This window comes from Coregonus lavaretus, assembly GCF_964263955.1.
Source record: "Coregonus lavaretus genome assembly, contig: HAP1_SCAFFOLD_1659, whole genome shotgun sequence".
Lineage (NCBI taxonomy): Eukaryota > Metazoa > Chordata > Actinopteri > Salmoniformes > Salmonidae > Coregonus > Coregonus lavaretus.
This window is the reverse complement of record NW_028166832.1, coordinates 68,034-81,055: the sequence shown is the minus strand read 5'-3', so window position 1 is coordinate 81,055 and position 13,022 is coordinate 68,034. Positions and strand designations below refer to the sequence as shown.

At 45.9% G+C, this 13,022-nt stretch overlaps 1 protein-coding gene across 1 annotated transcript; it reads left to right on the top strand.

Moving 5' to 3' along the window:
- Positions 1-853: 853 nt before the first annotated feature.
- On the top strand, positions 854-12,524 carry LOC311114234 (neuropilin and tolloid-like protein 1; the record flags this gene model as incomplete). The annotated part of the gene is made up of 5 exons (XM_084189497.1): positions 854-883; positions 3,549-3,777; positions 7,667-7,780; positions 10,743-11,364; positions 12,464-12,524. The coding sequence occupies 5 exons, from the start codon at positions 854-856 to the stop codon at positions 12,522-12,524; spliced, it is 1,056 nt and encodes a 351-aa protein (XP_084045623.1).
- Positions 12,525-13,022: the final 498 nt, after the last annotated feature.

The following is a 13,022-nucleotide window of genomic DNA, read 5'->3' as shown; positions in this document are numbered from 1 at the left end:
ACATACACTACATGACCAAAAGTATATGGACACCTGCTCGTCGAACATTTCATTACAAAATCTTGGGCATTAATATGGAGTTGGTCCCCGCTTTGCTGCTATAACAGCCTCCACTCTTCTGGGATGGCTTTCCACAATATGTTGGAACATTGCTGTGGGGACTTCAGCCACAAGAGTATTAGTGAAATTGGGCACTGATGTTGGGCGATTAGGCCTGGCTCGCAGTCTGTGTTCCAATTCATCCCAAAGGTGTTCAATGGGGTTGAGGTCAGGGCTCTGTGCAGGCCAGTCAAGTTCTTCCACACCGATCTCAACAAACCATTTCTGTATGGACCTCACTTTGTGCACGGGGGCATTGTCATGCTGAAACAGTTTAGGCCTTCCCTAAGTTAGAAGCACAGAGTCGACTAGAATGTAATTGTATGCTGTAGCGTTAAGATTTCCCTTCACTGGAACTAAGGGGCCTAGCCCGAACCATGAAAAACAACCCCAGACCATTATTCCTCCTCCACCAAACTTTACAGTTGGCACTATGCATTGGGGCAGGTAGCGTTCTCCTGGCATCCACCAAACCCAGATTAGTCTGTCGGACTGCCAGATGGTGAAGCGTGATTCATCACTCCAGAGAACGTGTTTCCACTGCTCCAGAGTCCAATGGCGGCCAGCTTTACACCACTCCAGCCGACGCTTGGCATTGCGCATGGTGATCTTAGGTTTATGTGCGGCTGTTCAGCCATGGAAACCCATTTCATGAAGCTCCTGATGAACAGTTATTGTGCTGACGTTGCTTCCAGAGGCAGTTTGGAACTCGGTAGTGAGTGTTGCAACAGAGGACAGACAATTTTCACGCGCTATGCGCTTCAGCACTAAGCGGTCACATTCTGTGAGCTTGTGTGGCCGTGGCTTCACAATAACAGCACTTACAGTTGACCGGGGCAGCTCTAGCAGGGCAGAAATTTGACGAACTGACTTGTTGGAAAGTTGGCATCCTATGATGGCGCCACGTTGAAAGTCACGGAGCTCTTCAGTAAGGCCATTCTACTGCCAATGTTTGTCTATGGAGATTGCATGGCGGTGTGCTCGATTTTATACACCTGTCAGCAACGGGTATGGCTGAAATAGATGAATCCACTCATTTGAAGGGGTGTCCACATACTTTTGTATATATAGGGTATTATAGAGATCAGTCCTTTCGGGAGTCCAGATAATGTATTTATAAATCCCATCATCGGATGGTTCAGTAGTTGGCTTTCCAAAGGGACCAAATCCACTAATTTTATATATATAATGTACATTTAGGCTAAACACCAAGTCATGTTTTGACAAATATAATGTAGGATCATTATTAATATCTAAAGGCTTTGATTCTGTTGACATTCTTGATGTACTGTTAGTTCAGATAGGAGAGAAAGGCCAGTGTCTGTTGCATACTGCAACATCACCCACCTTGCAATCTGAGTGGAGGCAGTCAATATAACTATTTAACCATATACGTAATTGTTTAAATCCTGGACGTTTTTTGTAAATTCATGAGGCATGTCTTACCATGTTATTTTATAAACACTTCATATGCCATTGAAACCAGTAGCCTAATACTCTCAAGTTCTCAACTTTCTTTCATTGTCCAGCAGCCAAATACACAATCCTAGTCATATTAACAACACATGCTTGTTGATGAGTCTTTCTACATTTCTGAAGGATGGTTTCATCTCTGTCATATGAAAGCGCTCACATTGGCGGTGCACTTCCGCTATTTGTATTTTGGAACATTTGCGCTTATAGCCTACTACAGTGTGCACATTGCTGCACTTATAATGTGAAGAAATAGCCTAATATTTTATCAACATTTTAATCTAAACGTTCTGATCTGTTGCATCAGCCTCATTGTTTTAAAACGTTTTTTTGATGTAGGCTACAGTGGTTGTATTAATTTGGGATCTATCGCGTCCCACAACTGTCCCAGAGTATGTTTGGAATATGTATTTATCGTACAGAAGGACAACCTGACCAGTAGAATAAATCAACTTTTGTACTATGGGGGATAGTAGATTGACATAGGCTAGTGCTTTTGCTGTTCGTTAAGCCTACTCATCAAGTTGGCTGACGAAAAGTAAACGTGGACAGTTCTTCTAACATCTTCAATAAACACCTCGGAATTCGATAAGGACTCGTGCCGTTGCATCCCCAATGTGTCTGTCTTCTCTTGTAGCCTACTTTGGAGATGAGATGCCCATGAGAAGAACCCGATCACTTGACGGGCATTGGTTAATAAGAATTTAGATATTTGAGAGAGCGATATGAGTGAGAGTTGCTTTGCAGCAAGGCGATTGACAGCCGGGAGAAGGGAACTATTATATTCAGCCCAAGGGCACAACGGCCACTTTGGCCCGCAGAGCATGGATTTTTTTCGGGGGGCATTACGGCCACACCCTAGTCGTGCGTGAGAAGCCCAGGAGGGCGGCAGATTCTGAGATTCTGCAAATCAGTGTACACAACCGATAAACTTTGATTTGATAAAATGTTGATTTGTTTAATATTTCAAACAGTCTGGCTGTGATGTGTGAAGGTGCATTTTCCTTTCTTCCAGAGCTAGTTTTGTGATAAGGGTCAAATGTATGTGGTCAAACCTTCTAAGAGAGACAGGAAGACTGTGATGGTGTCTTACAATCCTACTGTATGAAGCCTAGTGAGTGAACCATGGAATGATTCATCTACAACTTCTCTGGTCTCTCGGGAGTGCCGAGTGTGATGACTGTATGTGTTTTAGAGTGAAGACAAATGTTTGATCTAGCAGACCCTTAGACATGAATGAGAGTGCAAACATAATGATCTGTTTGAGGAAGTGTGTCATAGCCTGATAGGACACTGCTGTCACTACAAGGCTTTGTCCTACTGCTGATGATGTGACGACTGAAAGTGATACAGCGAGAAGGAATGACTCAACATGTATCTCTCTCTCCCATCTTTCCCCTCCCCCTGTTTTCCCTCTCCCATTCTCCTTCTCCCATTTCTTTTGACATCTCTATCCCTCATCCTCTATCTCTGTCAAACTTCTTTCCTCCTTTCTCTAATAATCTATCTTTATGCTTCCTCTCCTTGTCAAATCCCTTCCACTTCTCTTTCTTTCTTTCTTTCTTTCTCTCTCTCTCTCTCTCTCTCTCTCTCTCTCTCTCTTCTCTCTCTTCTCTCTCTCTCTCTCTCTCTCTCTCTCTCTCTCTCTCTCTCTCTCTCTCTCTCTCTTTCCATTTCTCTTCTCTCTCTCCTCTCTCTTCCCTCTCCCTCTTCCTCCACACCTCCTCACTCTATCTCCCTCCACCCTCCTTTCTTCTCCCTCCACCCTGCTCCCTCTCTCCTCCACCCCTTCTCTCTTTCTTTCTCTCTCTCTCTCTCTCTCTCTCTCTCTCTCTCTCTCTCTCTCTCTCTCTCTCTCTCTCTCTCTCTCTCTCTCTCTCTCTCTCTCTCTCTCTCTCTCTCTCTCTCTCTCTCTCTCTCTCCACTCTCCTCTCTCCTCTCTCCTCTCTCTTCCTTCTCCCTCCCCTCACACCTAGATCTACCTGCGTTTCCTGGACTATGAGATGCAGAATAGTAACGAGTGCAAGCGTAACTTTGTGGCGGTGTACGACGGCAGCTCGTCCGTGGAGGACCTGAAGAACAAGTTCTGCTCTACGGTGGCCAACGACGTGATGCTGGTGTCCACCACGGGGGTGATCAGGATGTGGGCCGACCAGGGCAGCCGCCGGAGCCGCTTCAGGATACTTTTCACCACCTTCCAAGAACGTAAGACTGTTGATGATGAACACATACACGTTCACTCATATCCTGGCAGCGTATGGACTGGCTGGAAATACACAGATACGTGTTGCTAGAACAGTCATCATGATACATGTATGTATCATGTATCTGTGGCAATAGCTATGTATGTTGTGCAATTGAAAAGCCATGCAGTAAAGCCATTTACTGGAACATGAACAATCTAGTGGGGGATGGTACAGATGGGGCACATTCATGTATGGATGGGGTACATTCACGCCCCTACCCCTCATAGCGTGACCCCCTAACCCAATACTGTTAAACAGACCCTAAAAACAACCCAGCCGTAGTGTCTCTTTAGTGGCGGCCACTAATGTTCCACGTTGATGGCTCTGTCCATTGAGAGAGAGAGAGAGAGAGAGAGAGAGAGAGAGAGAGAGAGAGAGAGAGAGAGAGAGAGAGAGAGAGAGAGAGAGAGAGAGAGAGAGAGAGAGAGAGAGAGAGAGAGAGAGAGAGAGAGAGAGAGAGAGAGAGAGAGAGAGAGAGAGAGAGAGAGAGAGAGAGAGAGAAGAGAGAGGAGAGACAGAGACAGAGACAGAGACAGAGACAGAGACAGAGACAGAGAGATGGTTTCTGTATATGTGTGTGTTCACTGTAGAGTTATCCCCCGAGGTAATGGGCTTGGGCCAAACCGCTGAGGGCGGACTAAGGATCTCATGTAGCTTTACGAGTGTTTAAACAGCGCCTGGTGACTGGAGGGGGAGCATTCCATTAGGGAGTGTATCCCCTCTCGATGCTGCTTGAGAGCTATCATAACACACACACACACACACACACACACACACAGACACTCTCTCTCTCTCTCTCTCTCTCTAAATACACACACAGATCTATATAAGTTACAAAATTGTTAGATCGGTTTGCATGTGTGTGTTTGTGTGTATGCGTGTTAATGTATAGGCAGTGCAGTTGTTTCCTCTTTGTGAGGCCTATCCACTGAATGAAGACAGGATGTGCCATTGCCCCGGTAACACTGCTGCCTAAGTCACTCAACCGATACCCAGCGAGCCCGTCTGCCAGTGCTGCGTTCAGCACCACACAAGCAACACCATCAACACTGTTTTAAACATGCAGGCACCACCAGGCAATATGCAGGTTGACCACATCTCTCTTCAGCTGATCCTCATATACACCCTGTAGACTAAAACAGCAGAGCTAAAGTCACTGTTTAATACCCTTTAAACACAAACAGTGTCTCAGCAGATACCCAGTCAGATCTTCAGAGTTTAGAGCTGCATTCACAAACTCTCTGCAACAACATCTAAACCAGGATTCACCAACTGATGGCCTGCGGGTGATGGGAGGCAGGCAGGGTGGGGTAGAAGGCAGGCCGGGCCGGGTGGGAGGCAGGCAGGCAGGGTGGGGTGGGAGGCAGGCAGAGTGGGTTAGGAGGCAGGCAGGGTGGGGTAGAAGGCAGGCCGGGTCGGGAGGCAGGCAGGCAGGCAGGGTGGTGTGGGAGGCAGGCAGGGTGGGATGGGAGGCAGGCAGGGTGGGGTGGGAGGCAGGCAGGGTGGGGTGGGAGGCAGGCAGGGTGGGGTGGGAGGCAGGCAGGGTGGGATACAAAATGTCTGGGAATAAATGTAGCTGCAGATTAGTTTGGATCCACCTCTTCATAAAGTCAGCTGTGCGGGCGGCAGGTAGCCTGGTGGGTAGGAGCTTTGGGCCAGTAACCAAAAGGATGCTGGATTGAATCCCAGAGCTGACAAGGTAAACATCTGTCGTTCTGCCCCTGAGTAAGGAGGTTAACCCACTGTTCCCCGGGCGCCGATGATGTGGATGTCGATTAAGGCAGCCCTCTGCACCTCTCTGATTCAGAGGGGTTGGGTTAAATGCGGAAGACACATTTCAGTTGAATGCATTCAGTTGTACAACTGACTAGGTATCCCCCTTTCCCTGTGGAGTGGTGGGAAGGGGAGGGATAGCCCTCCCCTTGGTGGTAAGACCTGGTACTGTGTTCAGGAAGAGCGAGACGGAGGGGGAGGAGTCATTATTATACCCCTGGGATCAATGGAGGGATGAAAACAGTCTTCCATCATCCATCATCCATCATCATTCTACGTTGTTTAATGCCCCACGCATTAGTATGCATGTGTGTGTCTGTGACCACTTCCCTGTCCACAACCAGTAAATAACCATTGTTTAAACACAGCCATCCATTAAGCTCACACTCTAAGGCCCTACAGGAGACAGAGGATTTAGTGTGAAGTGCTGCTCCTACCAGTCTGCATGCAACTCCTCATAAATGGCATGACTTGGGGACTGACTTGAATGCATGACGCACTAAACCAGAACATGTGCATATCCAGAGTCATTCAAAGGAATGTATGTGAATTGGGACTGGTGGACTTCAATTCAATGAAATCGTTTGTTCTTGTCCAATGAGTCAACCCTTATATCCCTACCCTCTGTTCTGTTGAGTCAGTGCACTAAATATTTAATGTTCAGTTAAAACTATACTACTAGAAACAGATAACCCTTGGAATGTAATAAAGATTGATTAAATCCCATTAAATTACATCAGATTGAATGGAGCAAACTGTCTTGGCTCGGTGTAGTCATTTGATTCGTCAGTAGGTCTGTCCATTACACTGGTTGGGTCTGTCCATTACACTGGGTGGGCCGCAGTAGGCCAGTGCATTAGTGTTATTGGTGATTGTCTAATTACCGGCGTGATGATGGGGCGGCTGACACATTACCAGAGACACTATAATTGGATAACTCTATTCACGCTGCCTCGAAGGTGCTCTCTCTCTCTCTCTCTCTCTCTCTCTCTCTCTCTCTCTCTCTCTCTCTCTCTCTCTCTCTCACACTCTCACACACACACACGCTCTCTTTATCTCTCTCTCTCTCTCTCTCTCTCTCTCTCTCTCTCTCTCTCTCTCTCTCTCTCTCTCTCTCTCTAACACCTTTCTCTCTCTCCTAACACCTCTCTCTCTCTCTCTCTCTCTCCTAACACCTCTCTCTCTCTCCTAACACTCTCTCTCTCCCTTGTCTCCTCACATCTCTCAATTTTATGATCTCAGTCGCCAACCATCGACACATATACAGCTCTGTGTCACACTTGCACACACTCGCACTTACGGATACGCACATACACACACACACATGCACAAACACACACATACACACACACAAACACACAGGCACAGCGTTCGTTCCCTGCCAGTATCAACACACAGTCATAACTTGCCTCTTTAAACTTTGCACATATCTCCCTGTTGGCATCTATACATAGATAATTAGTGTTCACGTTCAAGTTAAGTTATGTATATATGCAGTAGCTCTGGCCCTGAAGGATTCAGGCCTAGTTGATTACTACATGTGTTAGTCTGACATCTCCAGGATATCAAAGTCTTCTCTCCAGGTGTTACCCTGTCTGTGTAATTATATAGATAGCTTTATGAAGTACACTCCCAGAGAGATTACTATGCACAGCCTTGTCTCAACGGATTTCTGAAGAGGAGGAAAGTCACGAAGAGCAGATGGGTTCAGAGCTGAGTAATGCGCTTTCAAATTCACCCCAAATCTGGAGCATCATTATACTGTATACAGGTTCATGTCTGTCTCTGATAATGATTTATGTTGTTGGATGATTTTTTGCTTGCTGATGGGATTGATTTTTGTGTCAGATCAGACAGGGTAAAAGGCTGTTTGGTCTGCAAACGTGTGCACTCCTTTCATAGAAATCACATTCATCCTTGACCATTTGAGCAATGTAGCTCATACTTGTGATTATTATGGGGAAACGTCTAATACAAAATGAATCACAAAAATGGAGAGCACTGCAAGCAACTGATTCCTATAAGCATATAGTGTATGTCTCTGTCTAATGTTGTTCTCTCTCCTGTCATTACAGCTCCGTGCGAGCCGGATGCCTTCTTCTGTCACAGTAACATGTGCATCAACAACACCCTGGTGTGTAACGGTATTCAGAACTGTGTCTACCCCTGGGACGAGAACCACTGCAAAGGTGAGAGGTCAAACCCAGGCTCAACCCCCCCCCCAAAAAAAAATCCACGTCATTACATGAAGATGAGGGGTATCATAGCTATATTCAATTAAATTCAGGAGCTGATTTAAAACCAATTTTTAACCCTTTATTTTGGTTGGTGTCTTGACGGATTTGTCCAAAATCGGCTCTACCACTCTCTCCCACCTCCCTCTCTCTTGACATGATCACATTAAATCCCATGTCAATCCAAACCAATCCACTGTGTATCCCCTCGCTGTATCCAATGTATGTTCCTCTCAATCCATGCACTTCCCACAGTGCTTCCTTCACACACTCCTAATATAATTCCATCCCGCCTGATCCATACTTGATGCTCAGTATTCCAATGAATGTATTTTCCACACGAGCATTCAGCACAATTCCCTATGTATTGATCTCTGATCACCTTTCTCCCTCTCTCCCTCTCAATCCATACCTGATTCTGATGTTACACTTCCTTAACAATGTATCCTGTTCCACTGATTCCATGTCATGATCCACTTCTAATACCCCTCTATCCTCTTTGAAGACCAAGTCCATCGATAATCCACTACTTCTTATTTTATTTCCTGAACTTTGTCCCTCTCAGCTTTTTTCTGATCTTCAGTGCTTATCTGTTACCTCCTTGTTATCCATACTCTCTCTGTTTTTCCTATTAGATCTATACCATGATTCATACAACCCCTTCCCTTTTATCCTGTTGGTCCTCAGGGTTGATCAGGGGCCATCGTACTGAGAGGGCCCTTTCAACGGCTGATCTCTCCAGATCTCTCCTGATCTCTCCTGGTCTCTCCCGATCTCTTCCGATCTCTCCAGATTTCTCCTGATCTCTCCTGATCTCTCCTGATCTCTCCAGATCTCTACCGATCTCTCCTGATCTCTCCTGACTCCCTCTTTTCTCACAGCTGTCCAATTAGATCCATACTATGATCCTCAGCTCTACCTCTTTATGTCTGAGCTCCTGATCAGTTGATACAGTGTTCCCCCTGGCCGACTGCTATAGGGAGGAGGCTAGGACTGGTTGTAGTGGGTTGGTAGTACACATGCTATATCTAGGATCATGACCCTGCTAAGGCTGGGTGAATTGTTCCTCCAAGCTCCTTTAGCTTTGTGGGCTACACAGTCACCATGCCGGTGACCAGAGTTCGGACCCAGGCAGCCGCCAAACCTGTCCACTCGCTGCATGTTTGTTCCTCCGTGTAACCCTGGCGTTTGTTCCTCTGTGTAACCCTGGCGTTTGTTCCTCTGTGTAACCCTGGCGTTTGTTCCTCTGTGTAACCCTGGCGTTTGTTCCTCTGTGTAACCCTGGCGTTTGTTCCTCTGTGTAACCCTGGCGTTTGTTCCTCTGTGTAACCCTGGCGTTTGTTCCTCTGTGTAACCCTGGCGTTTGTTCCTCTGTGTAACCCTGGCGTTTGTTCCTCTGTGTAACCCTGGCGTTTGTTCCTCTGTGTAACCCTGGCGTTTGTTCCTCTGTGTAACCCTGGCGTTTGTTCCTCTGTGTAACCCTGGCGTTTGTTCATCCGTGTAACCCTGAGCGTCGCCCAATGACAAACAACAGCAATTTCCAGCCATTGTTAAGCCAGTGTGGGCTTCTTCCTCACCTTCTAAGCTACCATTCGCTACAAGTTGCTAGCATTGAAAATGTGTACCAGTCAGCATCTTCCCCGGACATGTTTTTGTGCTGCTGCTTAGTTTCCACCCCCCCCCCTCCCCCCCCCCCCCCTGTTCCTGGTGATGTGTAGCTCCTGTGCTCTGCCTGCATCTATCCTCATTAGCAGTAAACTGACATGTTCTTTGTCTGCTTTTTTCTGGATGGAATGTAAATGTTGCTGTTGTAACAGGGGAGTTGACCACACTGAAAACAGGCACTCACAAACACACACACGCTGTAAAAAGATACACACACACACACACACACACACACACACACACACACTAAAACACACACACATAGGGTTGCACAATTCCTGGAACCCTGGTTTTACCGAAATCCCGGTTGGAGGTTCCTGGAATCAGGAGGGAATAAGCAGGACAACTGGAAGTCTCCAACCAGGATTTCTGGAAAACCAGGGAATTTAATAACACACACACACAAAGTATATCCAGCCCAGTGTATACAGTAAATGTCAGCCCTCTCCCTATAGGCAGCTTCTCTCCACACGTTAAGTGTTTTGTGCTCTTTGTATGTTCTCTGGTGGAATGGCCGTAAAACTCCTTAACACCCTGACCCTTTCACGCAGCTGCTGTTCATCAATAACATCATGATCTTTATCTTGTAGTCAATTTCCTCTGTGTGTTGGGAATCATATTTGCTTGCTAACTGTGATCTATCCATCTGCTGGGGTGCGTGTAAGTGTGTGTCTGTGTGTGTGTGTGTGTGTGTGTGTGTGTGTGTGTGTTATTGCGCAGGAAACTTTGGTGCTGTTTTCATGACTTGTGTGGGTGTAAATTGGTCATTTCTTAAAGGGGCACTGCCACGCAGTGGAATAATTATAGAACTGCAGTGTGTTTTACCACTTGGCTACATTTACAAAGAGGAGAAGAAAGCAGAGGACACACTCTCTAAAATAGAAACATGAACATGTCTCCTGACCTCTAAATTAGAAACATGAACATGTCTCCTGACATCTACTATTTAGATCTCTCACTGTATCTCTCTGTCTCCCTCCCATCTATCTCACTGTATCTCTCTGTCTCCCTCCCATCTCTCTCTCTATTTCTCTCTGTCTCCCTCCCATCTCTCTCTCTATTTCTCTCTGTCTCCCTCCCATCTATCTCACTGTATCTCTCTGTCTCCCTCCCATCTCTCTCTCTATTTCTCTCTGTCTCCCTCCCATCTCTCTCTATTTCTCTGTCTCCCTCCCATATATCTCTCTATTTCTCTCTTTCTCTCTCCTCCTCCCTTGCCTCTCTTCCTCTCCCTTCCTCCCTCCCCCAACAGAGAAGAGGAAAGCCAACATCCTGGACAACCTGACCAACACCAACGGCACCATCATCGGCGTCACCTGCTGCATCGTCCTCATCCTCCTCATCGTGTCAGTCATCGTTCAGATCAAACAACCCAGGAAGAAGTACATCCTCCGGCGCGAGGACTTTGACCCCACCATGTTCCAGGAGGTCTTCGAGCCACAGCACTATGGCCTCTGCACGCTACGCAGCGCCACGCACGCCACCGCTGCCTCTGCGGATCTAGTGGACCTAACAGAGGACTTCGAGAACTACCACGCGCTGCATCACTCATCCTCGCGCTGCATCCACGACCACCATTGTGGATCCGCCTCCAACCCTGGTTCCGCCCACTTGTCCCAGCTGTCGCTCAGTGGGCGGGGAAGCCGCAGCAACCTGAGTGCACGCGAGGCTGCCGCCCTCCTCACGGACCTTCCACCGCAGCCGGTACGGCCGCTGCTGCCCAGCGTTGCCACCGGGAACCGGCGCAGCATCCTAGTGATGAAGCACAGCTACTCGCAGGAAGCGGCCGACAATGGGTGTGACCTCGACGACGACCTGGAAGAGGTTCCCACGACGAGCCACCGACTGTCGCGTCACGAGAAGGCAGTCCAGCGGTCAGTATATATAGATTTTTGATGATCCATGATCAGTCAATCTATCAATCAATGAAGACATCCTAATAGAATATGTCATGGTGGAGGGTGACATAGATTTTTCTTCCATAAAAAAAAAAAAATGAATCCTCCTCCTCTATTTTTGGTATTTCCTTCATTCTTCTGTTCATTATTTTATTATTATTTTTTTTTTTTTTGGGGGGGGGGTTAGCTTTCTTTTTTGCTTTGATCTTCCTTCTTCCTGTCAACTCTGCTATCGTTCATAAAGGGCTATGCTGTGGTAGTGAGACCTACCCCCTCTGTTTTCTATATCACCCACTATCTCACTCCTCCCCTTCTCTCTCTCTCTATCTTCATACGGATGTATTTCTCCATCTGTGTATCTCCTGTAGCTCCAGACCACGCTCAGTAACCCACAAACATGGCCAGTGTCCTTGTTAAGTCTTTAGATATGCATCTTCAATTAAAAATACTGATTTATGATGTGCAAGGATAGTGCATGTTGCCATTTTCTACAGAGGACATGTAGATCAGTCTGTAGTCTCTCAGTCTGCTCTGACTCGCAACCACAAGGGCTTGTATTGGTGCCTGTCACTGATAAAGAGATTATTGATTAAAACCATTTAGAATGCAAATAACTTTCTTTTGTAAACTGAAAAGATAAAAACACAATTAACTTTGTTAATATTAGATGTTAACTGTGATAGTTTCTTTTATTTGGTACAGTTCAAACTTTTGGCATGAACCTGTTTTCTATAAATAATATTTTATTGTACAGGTATCTGCACCTTGATGGCTTGATACATTAAATGTTAACAATAATAAATGGAGGAACACTTTTTGTACCTACAAAATAACTTCCACGTTCCAGTATCTTTGTTGTGCATGCACTTTGTGTGCTCTACTGTATTCAACCTGTATAAGTCTCGTTCTAACTATAACGCCCAGCACCTCCATTTTTATGCATGCAAGACTTCCAGAGTTCAAAACTCTGTTGAAATGTTCTGCTTTTTTTTGTAGCAAATATATGCATTTAAATGTGATAATCTCTATGCAAAACAAAAGTTTGATAATAAACGACAGAGCGGTGACATTTCAGGTTCTGCCTCATTGGCTCTTTGAGCAAACACGAATCAGAATACAACACGACTAGGGTGTAGGACAATCTCAAGGTAAGCCCCCCCCCCCCCCCCCCCCCTCACTTATACAACAATAAACATATTGTATGTTTCTGTGTAGTTCATAGTTTTCAAGTCAGTGTCTCAGTCATGGTAGTTTGATGTCGTTTTGATTATTACATTTTTTGTGACGTTGTTCTGGATTTAGTTCGTTTTTGTTTGATTTCTTTGTATGATTCATTATCATCAAGATGGTTCCTCTGCTTGCGGCCAATCTTGGTTTGTGGTGAGTTTTTGTGTGAAATTTGGCTGCTAGTTTTTTGCGTGGTTTATTTGAAGCTCATGTCTGTGTCCTCTTCTTATCGAAGTCATATCATGAACATCATGTTATTATTTACTAGCATGTACTTTTCCAGTCATCTTCTGTTGAACCTGTGGACAATAAGGATGTTTCTAACCTTTGACCTGTATTTATTTTAGCCTCGTAGCACAAACAGATCATAGCTGTATCATTTAACATAAGGATATTTTATTTGCACA